Genomic DNA, 19,134 nt, shown 5'->3' on the forward strand with positions numbered 1-19,134 from the left:
AGCACCTTAAACTACAGTTCTCAATATTCTTTGGGGGAAAGTAATGTGTTTTATACATGCATGGTGTGCACACAGCCAAAGACACCTGCAGGCCCATAGAGGGGCATCTTCGTGGCAATGGCATCCTAGCCCTTTGAATGCCAGGGTCTAGGTTTTGAGAAGCACCACCTCTCACACTTCCTGCATTCAGAAAAAATAAATTGGATATTATTCAACAAGAATGGTTAAGCCTCATGTTCATATTCATCACATCCCCGATTACTAAACTCTGATCTTGCAAAGCTTATCTTGGGTTACTGATTGCTAAGAATTCTGGTTTGATCAAGCAGCTAAGCTTTGTGAAGCTTCAGATGCTCACTGCTCATGCAGCTGGTTATCATGAGCTTTAGGGATTTCAGATACAGCAGAATCCATGTTGCTTTTCCACTGAAATTTGACAAAGTGTTAACAAAACAAAAAGCTATTTCCTGCAACATGATATGCCATGTGTTGTGCTGCATTCGATCAGAACATGAAAAAGACGCTGGACTTGTGTAAACAACTTGCTCTTTACACCACCATCCCATAATATAATCCAGCTCCTGACAGCTGCAGTTCGCTACCAAAGCAGAGTAAACATGAACCATTTGACTATTCATCAAGTAGATGGTTTCAGCTGGAAGATAATGTTATTGAGCACAAATTGGCAAATACCCCCCTTTACTTATAGATCTGAAATTCTGCATAGGTGAATTTGAATTCTGAGATGCTGTCAAATTTTGAAGTGTACATTTCATTTCAGCTCTTTTTTTTAGAGAGAGAGAGAGAGAATAAGGCAAGGAGCAAGAGTCTTCCCCCACCTTCCTATGCAAAATTTATTAAGATTTAAAAATATATATAACAATAAATTATACTAGAAATGAAAGAGAAGAAACCTAACTAAAATTAGAACAAAAATTAAAAGTTTTGAAAAACTCCCTTTGGAAGAGGCTTCTAAAAATTGAATGATGTTGTTAATTGTTAAAGGTAAGGACTCGCGTAACCAGGCTTCTATGCTATAGTGTACTTAGCAGAATGGTTCAACTAGACCTTACAGGGGGGTCTCTTGGCTAGCCAATCCTGTGAAACATTTAGTTCAAAAAGGGTCTCTGTAAGCAATTGAGTTACAAATGCTGAATAGAAATTCTAAGAATAATCTAAGCAAACAGTTTTGAACAGGTCCCATCATCTTTAAGCAGTCAAGCACTTGAGGAATTTTATGTTAAAACACTCTACTGCAAAAGTATTTAATTTTTTATCACTAAAAGAACACCCCATTTATTTTATTTTTATTTTGCCCTCCCCTGCTTCTTTCTTCTGAAGTATCCTTTTGGTCCAGTGAAAGAGCCTTTTCATGGTGTTCCTCGCCGGCCATGCAAATTGCATCTAAACAGACATCAAAGGATTTGCATGTACGCAAATCCCAGGCAAGCCATTTCAGAGGCATTGCCCCAAATTGTGGAGAAGGCCATTTCCGTCTGGCTCAGAATCAAGCTTGACCAGGAACAGCCCTTTGCAGTGGCTTCATTTGCAGATCGGAGCACATGAAGGTTGATCATCCCGCCGTAAAGTCCTGTCGAATACAGAGGTGGAAGTGATCACTCTTCGCCATGGAAACGGGTAGGTGTCATCGACGGCACACTCTCTTGATTGTTACACAAAAGATCAGTTATTGACAATGGAAAACATACATATTTACGTATGTATTTCTATAGACACAAGACAGAAAAATGGGGCCCCAGACTGGGGTGATGCCTTTGAAGGACAGGTCCATGGAGAAGTTAGGAGCCTGATCATTTCATTCTTAATAGGGTAGCCTCAGGCAAGAAACTAGTCCTCAGGCTTAGTCCTATAAGAGTAGTATGGTAATGATGTCAATCTTTCCTACAGGGTTGTTATAGGGATTACTAAAATAATGGTACATTTTGGACAAATGTACAGTGGCTTAATAGGACGCAGGTGGCGCTGTGGGTTAAAGCCTCAGCGCCTAGGACTTGCCGATCGAAAGGTCGGCGGTTCGAATCCCTGCGACGGGGTGCGCTCCCGCTGCTCGGTCCCAGCGCCTGCCAACCTAGCAGTTCGAAAGCACCTCCGGGTGCAAGTAGATAAATAGGGACCGCTTACCAGCGGGAAGGTAAACGGCGTTTCCGTGTGCGGCTCTGGCTCGCCAGAGCAGCAATGTCACGCTGGCCACGTGACCCGGAAGTGTCTCCGGACAGCGCTGGCCCCCGGCCTCTTGAGTGAGATGGGCGCACAACCCCAGAGTCTGTCAAGACTGGCCCGTACGGGCAGGGGTACCTTTACCTTTACCTTACAGTGGCTTAATAAGCTGAGATTTCCACTTTTGCCTATGCATGTAGCCCTTTTCTTCTGCCTCTGCAGCCTGAACCAAACGTGGACATCTTCAATTAAACATAGTTTCCTCTTTTGTCCAAACTAGGAAACTGTGATTACCAACTTCAAGATTTTAAACCATGGTTTGAGATCCCGTCTTGTCCTAACCATAGTTTCTTTATCTGGACAAAATGAGAAACTGTGGTTAGCTGTAAATTTCTGCAGTTCATTCAGGTACAACACACAGAGAAGAGGGGAGAGGTCATGTATGTAAGCAAAAGGTTCCTGTCTGCACATTTCAGCCTATTAATCCAATGTATGGTTGTTGAAATGCAACCAATGTATTGTGTGAAGCATTTGAAAATGTGTTATGTAAATTCTACCTAGTATTTATTTATTTAGCAAAATTTATATGTTGCTTGATTGTAACACAACCTCTAAGTGATTTAGAAGAATAAAACATTATCATTATCAAGAAAAAGCAGTCAATGAACATTTGGCAGACTGGAACCCACTAACTACGTACACAGGTTTATGACAAAATCTGACACATTAATCTTCTGTTTCGGGGGGAGGAGATGGAAATGGGGAAAACTTAATGTTTTGTTCATATTTTGTTGAAAATCAATAAAAAATCTATAAAAATCTTTTATAAGAAAAAATTAAAAGACAATCAAAACCAGGTATTAAAATTTTTCAAAAGACAATTAAAATCAACACCAATATAAAGATAGATTAAAGCATATGTGATATTTTCTACATGTCTCTGGATAGGTTGCCTAAACAAAAATGTTTTAAGTAGGTGCCAAAAAGAAGAAAGCGAAGGTGCCTGATTTCAATAAGGCAGGGAGTTTCAGAGTGTAGCTGTTGCCACACTAAAAGATCAATTTCTTACAAGTGTGGAACAAATATTATTTGGCACCAGTAACAGTCCCAGTTCAGCGGATCAAAGTGGTTGAGTGGGCATATATGGAGTAAGGCAATCCTGCAAATAAATGGTCATCTTCTTGATAGCTCAATTGGTTAGAGCATGATGCTGATAACACCAAGGTCACAGGTTCGATCCCCATATGGGACAGCTGAATATTCTTGCTTTGAACTAGATGATCCTTGGGGGTCCCTTCCAATTCTACAGTTCTGTGGTCTTTTGTGCCAACTAGGAGTGGGTGGTGGCGATTACCTGGCCTCCTATTACCAACAATGCCATGGCTTATCAGGAGGGGAAGGGATGAGTTTGCAGTGGTCCTAATGCACCTACAGAGGCACTGGATTGACTCTGCTGTGTGTTTGCACTGTGCCAATTTCGGTAAACTCAGCTCCGCCACTGACTGCTACTGGTACTGACCTTGTACATATTACAAGAATCTTATTAGATTACTCTGGGCTCTCACTGGGCACTCAACACAACAACAAGGTGCTTCCGGGTGCGTGTTTATTGTGAGATTGGCACTCCTCGTGCACGCATGTTTTTTGCAATGATGTAATTGGCATCAAAACACCAGTCAATTAAAAATAAATAAAATCCTTATGTAATCCTGATTTACTCTTTCTGGGAGATATCCAAGAATTAAAAAAAACCTCTGTTGCCAAAAACCTGACTGAAACATTTCAGTGACTCATTTACAAATCAAACCCTCATCTGGAAGCATCCTTTGACTCCAGTTATTAGTTTAGGGTGGCAGCAGCGTTGACCAAGTCTGCAGAGGTTCAGGGCATTTGATGTCTACAAATATATGCTTGCCTTTCCTAGGTATTGGTGCCAGAAGCTACCTGTGCTATAAAAGAAAAAGTAACATTTATTCCCAGTTTTTAAATATAACCAGGGCTTTTTCTTCAGCTGGAGCTCAGCTCTGGCACCTCTTTTTCTAGAAAAATAGCACTGAATATAACATATAATAAAGAAAACAGCAGAGCAATTCAAACATACCTTTTTCAAATCCATAAGCCTGCCTTTGCCAACTTGGGATCTTGAGATATTTTGGACTATGACTCCCATCAGCCCCAGGCAGCATGGTCATTCTAGCTAGGGCTGATGGGAATTGTAGTTCAAGATGGCTGAACTTGAATTGTAGTTCAAGATGGTTGAGGAAGGCTGCTTTAGCTTAAAGAACAAACCATTTAAATCTCTGAATAGTATTGGTGGTAGTAGGGTAGATGAACCTTGTGCCCAAGGCTGTGTGCAGTGCACAGACTGCTATTATTATTATTATTATTATTATTATTATTATTATTATTCCCCTTTCAACATATATAAACACATAATGGAACATTAAACATTAAAAAAAACCTCTCAATGCAGGGCTGCCTTCAGACATCTTCTAAAGGTTGTGTAGTTACTTAACTCCTTGGCTCAGGGGTCACAGTACTCCATAGTCTCCCAACATTTCTCTGGTGAAAATAGGGATGTCATAAGTAAAAGCGGGACATTCCAGGACCAAATCAGAAACCAGGACAGCTTCTGTAAATCCGGGACTGTCCCTGGAAAAGAGGGACACTTGAAAGGTCTGACAGCCTAAGCGGGAAATTGGAGAAAGCTAGAAACAAGATGGTCAGCTACTTTTTTTCTCGGGGCTCGTCCAGACCTCCGCCTAATGTGAGCTTTGAACCCCTGGTACCTCCTTTAATTTACCCTCATCTGTGCGATGTTCTCCTCTAAATACTTCTGTCCCACACTTTGTCCTGCTTAAAGCTGTAGACTCCCTATATGCAATCCACATAGCTCTCCTGTTTGGATTTCCAAAGTATGGGGAGACTCTGGATTTAAGGAGGAGAAAGAGCAGGGCAAAAGTAGTTGGAGGAGACTGCCACATGGATGATGAAGAGGAATTAAACGAGGCCCAAGGGGTTCACAATCCACATTCAGCCAAGGTATTTTATAGGCCCCCATTCTTGGGGGGTGGGGTGGAGGAGCTTCTGTTGAAGCTCCATCCCTTCCTAGCAAAACTAATCTGGCTGCCGCAATCCAGGTGAAACAAAAGCTCCAAATGCAAACCCACAAAAGGTCCGAATTTTGGAACAGCAAACCAGCACTGGAAAAGATCAAACAATTCCCCCGTAGGGCATGAATGTTTGTTTTAGCTCAGGAAATGCTCATCTTTGTTGTTTTCTAAAGGATTAAGCAGAGCACCACGCTCCCACCTGTAACATTTGACTAAAAGCTCTCCCCAGCCTGATGCAGGCTTCCATCACAGGTGCAGGTTCTTTCCATGGGCAGATCCCAATGGGGCAAACGGAAGAAAAGAGATCCTGCCTCATTATCCTGGGCTGGCTGGCACAGGGATGGGCACTCTCAAAAAGGTCAAAAACATACAAACAAATAGCCAGTTTAAAGGCACGACTCAAGAGACATAATGAAGTGAACAATGGGCATTTTTGCGAGTGCGAAACGAAATCCTTTGTTGCAAAGGGCTGGCACACGGTTCTCTGCACAAGGGGCAGTTGTTTGCAGGAAGAGGCTGCACCACTTAGCCAAGCTGAATGCTTTATTCATAGCACTAGAAATCACGGACATCCAATGAAGCCGAATGTTAGAGGATTTAGAACAGACAAAAGAAAACCCTTCTTCACACAGTGGAACTCACTCCCACAAGAGGGTACCGACAGCCACCAGACTGGAGGGCTTTATTTATTTTAATTTTCCCCCAATTTTTTTATTAGTTTTCCAAATTTATAACAAACAAAAAACATCAAAAACAAACATACAAACATTTATCCTAGCTATAACAGTTCCACTTTTGTTAACATTGTTGGGTGACTTCCTCGAATCCCCCTGGCTGAGTTTCCATATAAATCCTTGTAGCAGTTTTCCAAAACTATTTTCACATAAAATTTACTTAGTCAATTAACATCTTTCTTTCTTTTCATTTCAGCTTTTAACATAGTATTCTACACCACCACATATTTAAATCCTAGGCCTATCTGGTACTCGCAAGTAATTCTATTTAAGTTATCTTAAAATATTTAGCCAAGTAATCTTTGAATTTCTTCCATTCCTCTTGGTACTCCTCCTCCTCCTTCTGGTCGCGGACTCTTCCGGTCAGGTCGGCTAACTGGAGGGCTTTAAAAGAGTGTTAGACAAATTCAATGGCTACTAGACACAATCACCAGAGGTGGCTGGAAACTGCAGGAGGGATGTATGCTCTTGTGCTCAGGGATGCTTAAGGGTTTCCCATGGGCATCTGGTTGGCCACTGTGAGAACACGATGCTGAACTAAAAGAGCACTAGCCTGCTCCAGTGGGCTCTTTTGTTATTATTGCTATTGTTGTTGTTTAGTCGTTTAGTTGTGTCTGACTCTTCGTGACCCCATGGACCAGAGCACGCCAGGCACTCCTGGCTTCCACTGCCTCCCACAGTTTGGTCAAACTCATGCTGGTAGCTTCAACAACACTGTCCAACCATCTCGTCTTCTGTCGTCCCCTTCTCCTTGTGCCCTCCATCTTTCCCAGCATCAGGGTCTTTTCCAGGGAGTCTTCTCTTCTCATGAGATGGCCAAAGTATTGGAGCCTCAGCTTCAGGATCTGTCCTTCCAGTGAGCACTCAGGGCTGATTTCCTTCAGAATAGATAGGTTTGATCTTCTTGCAGTCCATGGGACTCTCAAGAGTCTCCTCCAGCACCATAATTCAAAAGCATCAATTCTTTGGCCTTCAGCCTTCTTTATGGTCCAGCTCTCACTTCCATACATCACTACTGGGAAAACCATTATTACTATTATTATTATTACTATTAGTATTTTTATTAAATTTGTATACTGCCCTATAACCATCAGTCTCAGGGTGGTTCACAACACAATTGTTACAATATACAAAGCACAAAATACATAAGAAAAATAATCAAAACACAAAATACATAAGAAAAATAATCAAAACAAAAAGGCAGGCTCTTATCATGTTCATATTAGTTTCTGACTCCCACAGTTTTAACAATAGCTACAAGAAAAGGCACCCCATCTAAATTAGATTGCTGAAGCAAAGAAAGTTTGTGGGGAAACCAGAACTGAATTTGTATGTGAAAGGACCATGAGATGAGTTCTGGTCCTGAAAGCAAATTGCTGGGCTAAGTATGTGCACAGAGTATGGATGGGGGAGAAATCCAATATTGTTTGCATTTTAAAGAGACCCTACTAATTTAATCTCAGATCAATACATGAACCGAAACACAGCTATCCTCTGAAATTTGCAGTTGTCCAACCATTGTGTGCAAAAATGCATATAGGAAGGGAACCGTATGCATAAAAATATGTGCATTTGTGAAAACAATGTACCGAAGTACAGTGGTGCCTCGTAAGACGAAATTAATTCGTTCCACGAGTCTCTTTGTCTTGCGGTTTTTTCGTCTTGCGAAGCACGGCTATTAGCGGCTTAGCGGATTAGTGCTATTAGTGGTTTAGCGGCTATTAGCGGCTTAGCGGCTTAGAAAAAGGGGGGGGGAGGGGAAAAAACTCGCAAGAACTCGCAAGACGTTTCATCTTGCGAAGCAAGCCCATAGGGAAATTCGTCTTGCAAAGCACCTCAAAAGATGGAAAACTCTTTCGTCTAGCGAGTTTTTCGTCTTGCGAGGCATTCGTCTTGCGGGGCACCACTGTACATTATATTAGGGGAAATAGTTGTAAAATGTGTATATTAGCCAAAATTGCACACAGGATGTTTATCAGAGAAAATTCACACTAAAATGCTGACAAATTTTCAGGAGGACTTTAAAAAAACAAAAATGCAAATTGCTGCAGAAATGTAAAGAACCAAATTTAAGAATGCAAAAAAGAGAAACCAAAACTAATGGACTCCTCCATCCCTACATGTGCTTTCTTTGGGGAAAAGGCTGTGCTTGCTGCAGCTTTTGGAAGCTGTAGTGCAAAACATCTGTAGGGCATCAGTTTGTTGGAGGCTGCATTGATCTCTGCCCTTCAGTCCACCAAAATCCATCAGGCTTCACCCCCTATGTTACCAAAACCGCCCAGGCTTTGTCCCTGTCCCTGCCCATTGATCAGGGAGTGGCGTCAATAGCATTGCCTTGTTTTATCCTCACAACGACCCTGCAAAGTAGACTGGACTACCTAGTGAATAACCTGGCTGAGTGGAGAACATGTGGGCCTCCTCAATGATTAAGCATTGGGCTCAGAATGAAGTCCCTTTTGGGTGTCCTCCTCCCCGCTCATGGTTCTTTCTTTGGTTCAGTCCCTGCAGACTACGGCAAGCGGGTTTACCAAGGAGTCCGGGTCAAGCACACGGTGAAGGACCTGCTGGCTGAAAAGCGTTCAAGGCAGACCAGCAGCTCACGGCTGAACGTAAGTGCATGTTGAAGAGTGCAGTGTGATCTGGAGCAAGGATGCTGTAGGCTTGGGAGCCAAATGCGGCCTCTCTAACCGGCCCTCAGGACTCTCCCCAGGCTTCTAGGCCATGCCCCACACTGGCCCTGTGCCCTTCTTGAGTGCATTTGCTTGGATGAAGGATGGGGAGATAGAGGTGTGCATGTCTTGCATGGTTGCAGAAACCTCTGGCTTGCGTGTGGCTGGAATGTAACCAGCCATTGCACAGAGGTAAAAGTCACATCCATTGCTGCGACTCTGGCCTCACCCATGTCAAGGCTCTTCCCAGACAAAGGAATGCATGCACACAGCAGACAGTTAAGTATTTATTGTCAAATATAACACTTCTGCAGCTCTGCAGACCTACGTACACCAATCTAACAGCTAGGCAGCTATTTCCAGGTCCATGCTCCATGGAGCGGTTGCATCAACAGGAGACCCTTAACCAGTTTATGTATCTTCCCCTGATGGGCTGCACATATGCAAGCAGAGACTGTGCCTGCGTGGAAACTTCCTCTGCTCATCCCTTTTCATTTCCCTGCTGGTTCTGGAAGGCAGGGGTGCAGGAGGTGGGGAAGCACCTGGCCTTTCATTTGCCTGACCTGCCTCTTCCTCCGACCCATCCCGTGCTTCACCTTCCAGCTCTGAAGCTTTCCCTGCCTCTGATTCTTGCCTCCTGGCTAGTACAGGTCCCCACAAACCATTGCATCCCTCTTTTGAGTCTAGGCTCCAGCTAGCCCTGTCCTTGGTGTGCACTCATCAGTGTCTTGCTGGTCCCTGATATCTTTGGAAGTCTGAAAGAGGTACATACTGAAAGCAGATCTCAAAAAGCGCACTAATGCCAAAAGCTGGGTAATGATCAGTGCTGGTCTGCCTGCAAACCAGCAAAGCCACGGAACAAAGCTGAAACTTCTTTGGCTCTTTAGAATTGTCCTTTGCAGACTCTGGATCACAAGTGTTCCCCAGATGTTCTCCAAATGCTCAGAGATTCCCCAAATATCTGAAATCTGTATTTGATGTTCAATGGTATTTGATGTCAGCATTTGACAGTTGAAGTACGGCAGCATTTGACAGCCGACATGCGGTAGCGTTTCATACTTTATATTGATGGATGTCTCATACTTGATGTTGATGTTTCATACTTGATACTGATGGCACAAACAGCATTTAGTCATCTGGCATCATGCAATGACATACAGAATGTGACAGGGTGCGATAGCTAACATGCAGCGGCATTTAGTATATGACCACTTCTTAGGCGATTTCATATTTGAGGGCTGACAAAACAATGATGAGTTGCCAGCAAAGCCACATGTCTTTCAAGTCTTGGGTAAAAATTCACCTTCGAAAATGTGAAGAGGATTTAAAGATATACAGATCCAAAATCTGAATGACAAAATCAAGCTTAGAAGTTAGAACTATCCTGCAAGGTAGGTCTCCACATTTTGCAGATGTGGAGCTGAGGTTAGGAATGTCAGAGAATTTGGAAGAAAATGGGAGTATACCTGTATACATTGTTCAGCCTGGCCTCTGAGGTCATGCTTCGAGGGCCTTCTGGCAGTTCCCTCACTGTGAGAAGTGAGGTTACAAGGAAACCAGGCAGAGGGCCTTCTCGGTAGTAGTGCCTGCCCCGTGGAATGCCCTCTCATCAGATGTTGAGGAAATAAACAACTCTCTGACATCTGAAGGCAGCCCTGTATAGGGAAGTTTTTAAACGTATGATGTTTTACTGTGTTTGATTTTTTAATTTGCTGGAAGCTGCCCAGAGTGGCTGGGGCAACCCGGTCAGATGGGCAGCATATAAATAATAAATTATTATTATTATTATTATTATTAGAGGAAATTGCCAAAGTTTGCTTATCTGGCACATATTTGGAGCAGAAATAAATCCATACTTATGAGTATTATTGTTGCTGTTTGTTTCAGTTTGATAAAATACGTAATTGATTACATACCCCATTTGCATTACGCTTCCTTTGCATAGGAATGAACGGGGTGGAATAATGTTAATGGAAACATAATTTACGCAGTTAATCATCTCAGTTATGTATATTTGCCACAGGGGGCAGTGAGGTGAATAGGGTGGTTCTTGGTGGCAGGTGAACTGTGGCTGAAGGGAAACAGTGCTGTATATGATGGATACAGGGCAAGACAGAAAACAATGCCTTCTTGCATCCCTAGCTGAGGCTGAGAGAATAACAGCTCGCCTAAGGATGCTGAGTGGGTGGCTGTAGGGCATCAGCAAACAGCGAAGCAAAGACCTCTTGGTTCACAGCCAGATCTGCCTCTCAGAATCAATACACTCCGGCAGCTATCAATGGGCCCATTCAACCCAATCCAAAAGCTACAGTGTGGGAACAAACTTCCTTGTTTGCACAGAGCCCAGGCGGCACTCTGGTCAGTCTCGCAAGAGTGTTGTCACAGTTGTCGCAAAACAGATACTATAACCCTGAAAGCAAACAGCAGGTGAGTGGGGGGTGATTCGGCCAGCTGATGAGGAAGGAGCTTGCCTTTCCTTGGAACTGATATTTAGTGCACCCAAAACTCTGATTTGCCAAAGGAAAACAAAAAAGCAAAAACAACACTTTTCATGGGCAGATGATTCTAGATCTGTCTGTGGAGAAAGAGGGTGGGGCTCAGCAGATGGCCTCTTGTCTAAATGAACCATCAACACTGTTGGGATTTTGAAGTCCTGGCTCTTACCTGACAATCACGAGAGGCACAATTTGCATGGTGATGATATATGCGCTGTTTGCATTTTTTATTTCCCAGGAGGGTAGACTTGGGCTTCATGTGTGCCGTGGATCAACAGGGGTTAGCCAGGGGCAGTGGCGTAGCGTGTGTTGCCAGCACCCGGGGCAAGGCAAGTATCCTTGGCTCCACCTGCCAATAGGTTGCAACGGACAGGCAATGGCTCGGCAACCTACCTGAGTGGCAGCCGCAGCACCCCATGAGTGTTGAGTATGGCAGAGAGCGGGATTGGAGATTGGTTGGGAGTGGGTATCTTTCTAAAGCACCTTTTCCCAGATCCTCTCCTCAGTCCGCTGGGAGATTTTCTGTGTGATGGGGAGGGTACGCTATTTTTAAAATTTGTCATCCCTTCTTTCTTCTGAAATTTTGCGCTCCTAATAATTTTGTGCCCAGGGCAACTGCCCCCGTGGCCTCACCCATGGTATGCCAGTGGACGGGGGATTCATTTAGGAAAAGCAGTCCCTTACAAAACGCCACTCACATTTCAGGCCACACATTCTCCTCCTCCTCCTCCATATCTGGCCCGTTCTGCACATCTCTGGCTCTGTGCATCATTTTCTTTTGGAAATGGGACTTGATAGTATAAAACTATCAACTAAAAAGGGTTTTCCCACTGTAAATCCTTCAGGACAGGCCCTTCATAGTTTGTAAAGTACCATGTGCTGCTATATAAAGCAGCTGCAACAACAATATCCTATCGTCTCCTTCCAGCTGTAAACTCAGCGGGTGAGTGCCAACTGCCCTATAGTTAAGGATGGGTGAACCTGTCAAATTCAGTTGCTCATTTTTCCAAATTTAAGTTCTGTTTTCCACATCTCCGCATTACTTTGAGAATCATTTTACAAAGTCTTCATGAAAATTCATCAGCGTTTCAGTCCAAAAATTCTCCTAATACGCACACAAACACCCCCCTCTTTGTATGCAATTTTGCCGAATACACACATTTTTGCAAAGTGATGTCCCCAAATATACAGCATTTTTGTATGTTACCTGCACCAGCATATGTCGTTTTTGACCCCCCCCCCAATAGAGACATTACTAGGCTGGAGAACTGCATTGCAACATTTGGAGAATTGTGAATTCTCAAGGGTGGCTGCGTTTCTGTTCACCTATTGATTTAGGAAGTGCAAATTTGGAGGATTTGCCTCAAAATGCAAACTTGATTGAATTTCCCATCTTTCTCCACTTGTAGCCAAAACAGGGAAAAGCAAGAGGAATGTACCAGCATGTTCAGGAGAACCCAGAAATTTGCAGTTCTAAAAATAAAAGAAGGGGAAACCTAAAGGTCAAACAAACAAACAATCCCTAAAAAGAGAGGGCATGGCCAGTGACCACAGAATGCTGTCTGTCTGTTTGGGGAATGAAGGAGAAAAATGGGGGATGGAATGAAGTTTCCTGAAAGGGGATATGGTTTCCCAGCTGGAATCCTGAACAGCAGCATTCAAGTCAGTAACATTCTGTTGCAGACCTCTACCTATTGATTCTTTTATAATTTTACATTCTTATGATGTTTTAAGATTTTAACTGTACACTGCCATTATATTTTTCTTATGGGTAGGGCTTTTTTGCCCAGCCAGAACTCACTGGAACTGAGTTCTGTCACCTCTTTGGTGCCTTCTGGCACCTTTGTAGCATTGCGGTGGCAGGAGAAGAAAAGCTTTTTTTAAAAAAAGGTCCTCTCTCTAAAAGCTCAACCACTTGGGTTGGCCGTTACCCCATTCCACCTCTTTTTCTAGGAAAAAAGCCCTGCTTATAAATTACCATTTTGTAAATATTCTTATAAAATAAACAACACTTATTGTGCAGTCATTTGTGCTAGAATATCCCAGACATCACTAAATGCAAACCAGAGAGAATAATAACTATTTCTAGAATTTGCAAATGCTCCTTTTTAAACACTCAGGGCAATTCCAGACTCTCAATATTTTCAAATGGGATTGAATCACATACCAGCATATTGAGGTTGTGCAGTTTTAAATTATTATTATTATTATTATTATTATTATTATTATTATTATTATTATTATTATCCTGCTCATCTGGCTGGGTTTCCCCAGCCACTCTGGGCAGCTTCCAACAGAACACTAAAACACTACCTTATAGGGAGGTTTTGTGCAACAAACCCACTTCCCCAAAAGATCGGACTTGTTCTGCATATGATCTTTAATAATTCTTGGACAACAGGTGGGGTCCCTGCAGGCTGCAGGTGGGCAAATGTTGTCCACATCTTCAAAAGTGGGGGGGGGGGGGGAGAGACCCAGGTAACTACCAACTGGTGAGCTTGGCATTGATACTGAGAAAGGTTCTAGAACAGTAGAACAGATCATTCAACGGTCGGTCTGTGAGCACTTAGAAAAGGATGCTGTGGTTACCAAGATGCAGAATGGGTTTCTCAAAAACAAGTCATGCCAGATGAATTTCCTTTTTTAAAAATGGAGTTACAAGCTTGGTGGATCAGAGGAATACTGTGATTGTAGTGTATCTTGGTATTAAAGCATCTTGATTTCAGTAAGGCTTTTGACAAAGTCTCCCTTGGTATTCTTGCAGAGAAGCTGGTAAAATGTGGACTGGATGAGATAACTGTTAGGTGGATTTGTAGCTGGTTGAATGACTGGACCCACCAGGTGGCTCCACACTGCCAGTGATTTTGAGGAGTCCTTGGCTCCAGACAAGATCTTAGGGAGCTTGCATTGCTGGAGAGCTCCTGTCAGCCAGAGCCAATAATACTCAGCTAGGTGAACCAATGTTCTGAGTCAGTGGTAGGCAGCTTGGTAGGTAACCTAATGAGCCCCCCAGAGTGATGACATGAATCGGTTTTTCCAAAACAATCCCTGGGATGGTGTCAGTTTCGAGTTGCTGATGGAATATTGCATCGCTTCCCCCCTGCCCTGTGGTTTGTAACTACGGCAAGATCCAATGAGCTCATTTCCATGGAAGAGCACATGGCCAGGTGGGAAGCTGAGCGTTGTTAACCCGAAGGAAGTCTTGACACTGGCAAATTTTAATTCAAATCCAAACCTCTAAATTTGGTTGCTTGCCATGTCAGGAACTTCCTATTTGCACTATGCAAACTGGAAGGAGGTTCAAAGCCAATGGGAGCACTTCCCTACTCACTGCAATAGTCTTGTTTTTAGTGGAGGATGGAGGTTTGGGTGAGAATGAAGTGGCCCAGTTTGTATTGAGAGAAGGGAGCTCTCTCACACATCAGCCTTTGCAAACCTAGTGACTTCCAGATGTTTTTGGACTGCAACTCCCACCAGCTCCAGCTACCTGGGGACCAGGTTGGCATAGTTTGTCCTGCATCGCTGCCTTGTCACTAAGTTTATGCTAGCACTTCAAGCTTGCGTCACTGGCCCCAGAATTTCACTGGGATTCCCAAGGTATTACCCAGTCAAACCTGGTAAACGTGAGAGGGAAATTATTAAGATTTCAACACCTTGCTCTTTTTCCTTTCAGGGAAGTCTTGCCACAACACAGTCGTCATTTGTCCCACTGGCAGGTGAGTATATTCCTTCCTCCAAAGAGCCCATGGGGACATAGATGGGTTGTGCTGGTTTGTCTTTCTTGAAACAACTCAGTGAGCATGAGATGCCATAGACGTGTGTGTGTGTGTGTGTGTGTGTGTGAGAGAGAGAGAGAGAGAGAGAGAGACTGAGAGATTGTTAAACATCTCCCAAAAAAATATCTCCTGGTCACGATTAGTGGGAGAGAAATAATTTTAAAGGGAATGCTAAAGAAGGGAAAGAGAAGGGTTAAAGTGATAGAGTTGATTTCTAAAGAAGCAAGATGGACCGTAGAGAAATCTGTGGCTTGCACAATTTAGGAACTGACTATAGGGTATTCAACTAAGTTTTACTCAGAGTAAAATGGTAAAGGTAAAGGTACCCCTGACCATTAGGTCCAGTGATGGACGACTTTGGGATTGGGGTGCTCATCTTGCTCTATAGGCCGAGTTGTCCACAGACAACTTCCGGGTCATGTGGCCAGCATGACTAAGCCGCTTCTGGCAAACCAGAGCAGCGCACGGAAACGCCGTTTACCTTTCTGCCGGAGCGGTACCTATTTCTCTACTTGCACTTTGACCTGCTTTCGAACTGCTAGGTGGACAGGAGCAGGGACCGAGCAACGGGAGCTCACCCCGTCATGGGGATTCGAACCACCAACCTTCCGATTGGCAAGCACTGGGCTCAGTGGTTTAGACCACAGCACCACCCGTGTCCCCTTTACTCAGAGTAGATCTATTTAAATTAATGGACCGAACTTACTCATGCTCATTAATGGCAGCTCTGAGTAAAACATAGCTGAATGCTGCTCAGAGCAATACAGGCAAGAATTGGCCACAACAGCTGTGCAATAGGCCATTGACTGGTGGATAATTGTATGGCTATTCACCTGAGTTTAGGGGGTCTAAACATAGCTGTCAACGTTTTCCTTTTTTAAGGGAAATTCACTTATTCCGAATAGGATTCCTCACAAGAAAAGGGAAAAGTTGACAGTTATGGGTCTAAAGCAACTTGGAAATTCTGAACTATGGGCAGGGTGGGAAACCATTAAAGCTGAAAGCATTAGATGGGGGATGTTTTGAGCAGACGCCCTGTGAAAAACGAGTGAACAAAGTGTGGCTAATTCATAATCAATGTGCAGCATGGAAGCAGCCAGCGTGTTTCTTCATTCACAACAACTGTTTTTACCTCTATGCAAATGCAATCAATTGTTCATCTCAACCTTAATACAATTAATCAGCTGTGATTACTTTAATGGGATGGCAGCTCAAACGTTAGTGTGTGTATTGATATGCTGTGTCTATCCCCATGTCAACTCACTTCTGGTGCTATGGTAACTGATTTCTCCACTGCCAATAGGTTCTTCTGCTATGTCTGGTTACTATGGCATCCGAAGATCCCTAATGGCAGATGTGGATTTACAAAACAATAAGCAGATCTCAAGTGACACTTCCTCCCTCATAGCAAAGCCATTTGCGTATGAATCACCGGCAGTTCAGGGATATCCTTCGCTTCTAGACACCCATTTCATTGACCAATATACCGACCACCGAACTGCATCTGTCACCTCTGGAGCCTCATCCCTCTTTAGTGCCTCGTCGCCACTGACGTCGGTCATGCCATCCTTCCCAAGTGACTCGGCACATTTTTTAAGTGTAAGTACATAAGATAGAACACACTAGGCCCATTAAACTGGATCAAGCCCAAAGGCCTATCTAGTCCAGCCTCCTGTTCTCACAGTGGCCAACCTGGAACCAGTGTGGTGTAGTGGTTAAGAGCGGTAGACCCATAATCTGGTGAACTGGGTTCGCTTCCCTGCTCCTCCACATGCAGCTGCTGGGTGACCTTGGGCTAGTCACACTTCTTTGAAGTCTCTCAGCCTCACTCACCTCAAAGAGTGTTTGTTGTGGGGGAGGAAGGAAAAGGAGAATGTTAGCCGCTTTGAGACTCCTTAGGGTAGTGATAAAGCAGGATATCAAATCCAAACTCTTCTTCTTCTTCTTCCTCTGGGGAACCCCCAAGCAGGACTTGAGTGCAACAGTTTGCTCCCCACTTGAGATTCCCAGCAATTGGTCTCCAGAGGCATACTGCCTCAGACAGTGCAGGTAGAAAAGAACCATCATAGCTAGTAGCCATTTACCTACCTAGCAGATTCTTCTATCCAAGAGCTTAAGAAGAACCCTGGTGGATCAGGCCAAAAGCCAATCAATCAATCAATCAATCAATCAAATTTATACCCTGCCCATCTGGCTGATCCTCCCCAGCCATTCTGGGCGGCCCCCAACAGAATATTAAAAACGCGATAAAACATCAAACATTATAAACTTCCCTAAACAGGGCTGCCTTCAGATGTCTTCAAAAAGTCAGGTACTTGTTTATTTCCTTGACATCTGATGGTAGGGCACCAATACTGAGAAGGCCCTTTGCCTGGTTCCCTGTAACCTTACTTCTCACAGTGAGGGAACTGCCAGAAGGCCCTCGGAGATAGACCTCAGTGTCCGAACTGAACAATGGGGATGGAGACGCTCCTTCAGGTATACTGGACTAAGGCCGTGTAGGGCTTTAAAGGTCACACTAACAGATTGAATTTTGTGCTCGGAAACGTACTGGGGCCAGTGTAGGTCTTTCAGGACCGGTGTTATATGGTCTCGGCAGCCACTCCCAGTCACCAGTCTAGTTGCCACATTCTGGATTAGTTGTAGTTTCTGGGTCACCTTCAAAGGTAGCCCCACATACAATGCATTGCAGTAGTCTATCTAGTCACCATTCTGTTCTCACAGGGCCAACCAGATTCCCGTTATGGGAAGCCCTTGTGCAGGACCCTGATGTGTCCCTGCAACAGTTAACTCTCTCACGTATGCACACACAAAGAAATAAACGGAGGCTATCTAGGGAAGGCCTTATCATGCCTCCCTGCCCTAGCTGCTACCTGTAACTCTGTAGGGAGCTTTGCTTCTTGACCCCCTTTCTAAGCTGTGGGCCGTTTTCTTCCTTGCAGAGAGACTCCTGGGAACAGGCCATGCCTGACAGCCTTGGCCAATCGGATGTGTGTCCTCCCGACTCCCTTCAAGCACCTTCCATCACTGCTGGCTGCCTCTCCTCTCATGAGCCGGGAGTTTCCTCCCAGTACAGAAATCCCAGCTGGAATTCGCCCATCTCTGGGACTCAGTCCTACTCTTTCCATGCTCTGGACGATGTCCACTACGCAGCCGGCTACTCTGCGGCGTCTCCCTACCCATTCTCATCTTTTATGTCCAGTGTGGCCAGTGACCTGACTCCCAAGATGCTCCAGACCTCTTCAGAGGAGTCTTCAGACACAGCCCCTCTCCCTGACAACAGCTCCCTCTGGCCAAAGGAAGATGGGAGCCCCCTTTGGGGGTCGTACGAATGTCGAAGGACTTACTAAACCAAAGAGACTCACGACAGAGAGGCAAAGATAAGCCCCTCTGGTTTTATTTAAAGAACTGCTAAAAGGGTTCTGACCATCTTGAGAGAGCCTTTGTGGTGTAGTGGTTGGAGTGTTGGCCTATGAACTGAGAGGTTCAAATCCCCACTCAGCCATGAAGCTTGTGGGGTGACCTTTGGCTCGTCACAATCTCTCAGCCCAACCTACCTCACAGGGTTGTTGTGAGGATAAAATGGAAGAGAACCATGCATGTCACATTGAGTACCTTGGAGGAACGGTGGGATATATATGTAATCAATCTAAGATGTGGGTGGACTTTAGGCTTACGGGATCTGTTTTGGTTTTTGCTGACAGTATGCCAACTGGGGCCCAGTGCAAAATTGTGGCTCAGCTGAGTGCGTATTCTTGAATAAAATAAATTCCTTCCAGTAGCACCTTAGAGGCCAACTAAGTTTGTTATTGGTATGAGCTTTCGTGTGCATGCACACTTCTTCAGATACTGAAAGCTCATACCAATAACAAACTTAGTTGGCCTCTAAGGTGCTACTGGAAGGATGCTTTTTTATTTTGTTTCGACTACAGCAGACCAACATTGCTACCTACCTGTAACTATTCTTGAATAATTGAGGAACATGGTGCCCCTGGGCACATGCTGAAGCCAAGAATGCGTGATCAGAACTAGAGCCAAGCCTGCACAAAAATCCACTCCTTGTTTTCCCCCAAGCATTCTTTTCAGCAACCTGGGGACATTTTAAAAATGTTGCTGCTCTTAAGACAGCTGGCCATCAGAAGGCCTTGCCAATCTACTGCCGATTTCCC

The 19,134-nt window shown here is 44.2% G+C and overlaps 1 protein-coding gene and 1 long non-coding RNA gene across 3 annotated transcripts in view; one reads left to right on the top strand and one right to left on the bottom strand.

Moving 5' to 3' along the window:
* Nucleotides 1–1,030: 1,030 nt before the first annotated feature.
* The window catches only part of LOC307203790, a 44,268-nt gene continuing 26,164 nt past the window's right edge, over nucleotides 1,031–19,134 (bottom strand). Inside the window, exon 3 of the long non-coding RNA XR_013833349.1 lies at nucleotides 1,031–1,591. This is a non-coding gene — a long non-coding RNA (uncharacterized lncRNA). The remainder of the gene's footprint in view (nucleotides 1,592–19,134) is intronic.
* POU2AF2 (POU class 2 homeobox associating factor 2) lies at nucleotides 1,553–18,734 on the top strand. Of its 2 annotated transcripts, XM_079954841.1 has the most exons (5): nucleotides 1,553–1,638; nucleotides 8,525–8,634; nucleotides 14,863–14,905; nucleotides 16,269–16,564; nucleotides 17,908–18,734. In XM_079954841.1, exons 1-5 carry the CDS (start codon nucleotides 1,629–1,631, stop codon nucleotides 18,313–18,315), a joined length of 867 nt encoding a protein of 288 aa, XP_079810967.1. In that variant the 5' UTR covers nucleotides 1,553–1,628; the 3' UTR covers nucleotides 18,316–18,734. The 2 variants fall into 2 exon arrangements, with proteins under 2 accessions (XP_079810967.1, XP_079810968.1); XM_079954842.1 differs by lacking the exon at nucleotides 1,553–1,638 and having other exon boundaries at nucleotides 8,019–8,634; nucleotides 16,374–16,564.

The sequence above is a fragment of the Podarcis cretensis genome, assembly GCF_951804945.1.
Source record: "Podarcis cretensis genome assembly, chromosome: 15".
Lineage (NCBI taxonomy): Eukaryota > Metazoa > Chordata > Lepidosauria > Squamata > Lacertidae > Podarcis > Podarcis cretensis.

Coding starts and splice junctions, on each gene's coding strand:
- POU2AF2 (XM_079954841.1), top strand. Junction 8,635..14,862: donor CCAGCAGCTCACGGCTGAAC/GTAAGTGCATGT, acceptor TTTTCCTTTCAG/GGAAGTCTTGCCACAACACA. Junction 16,565..17,907: donor ACTCGGCACATTTTTTAAGT/GTAAGTACATAA, acceptor TCTTCCTTGCAG/AGAGACTCCTGGGAACAGGC.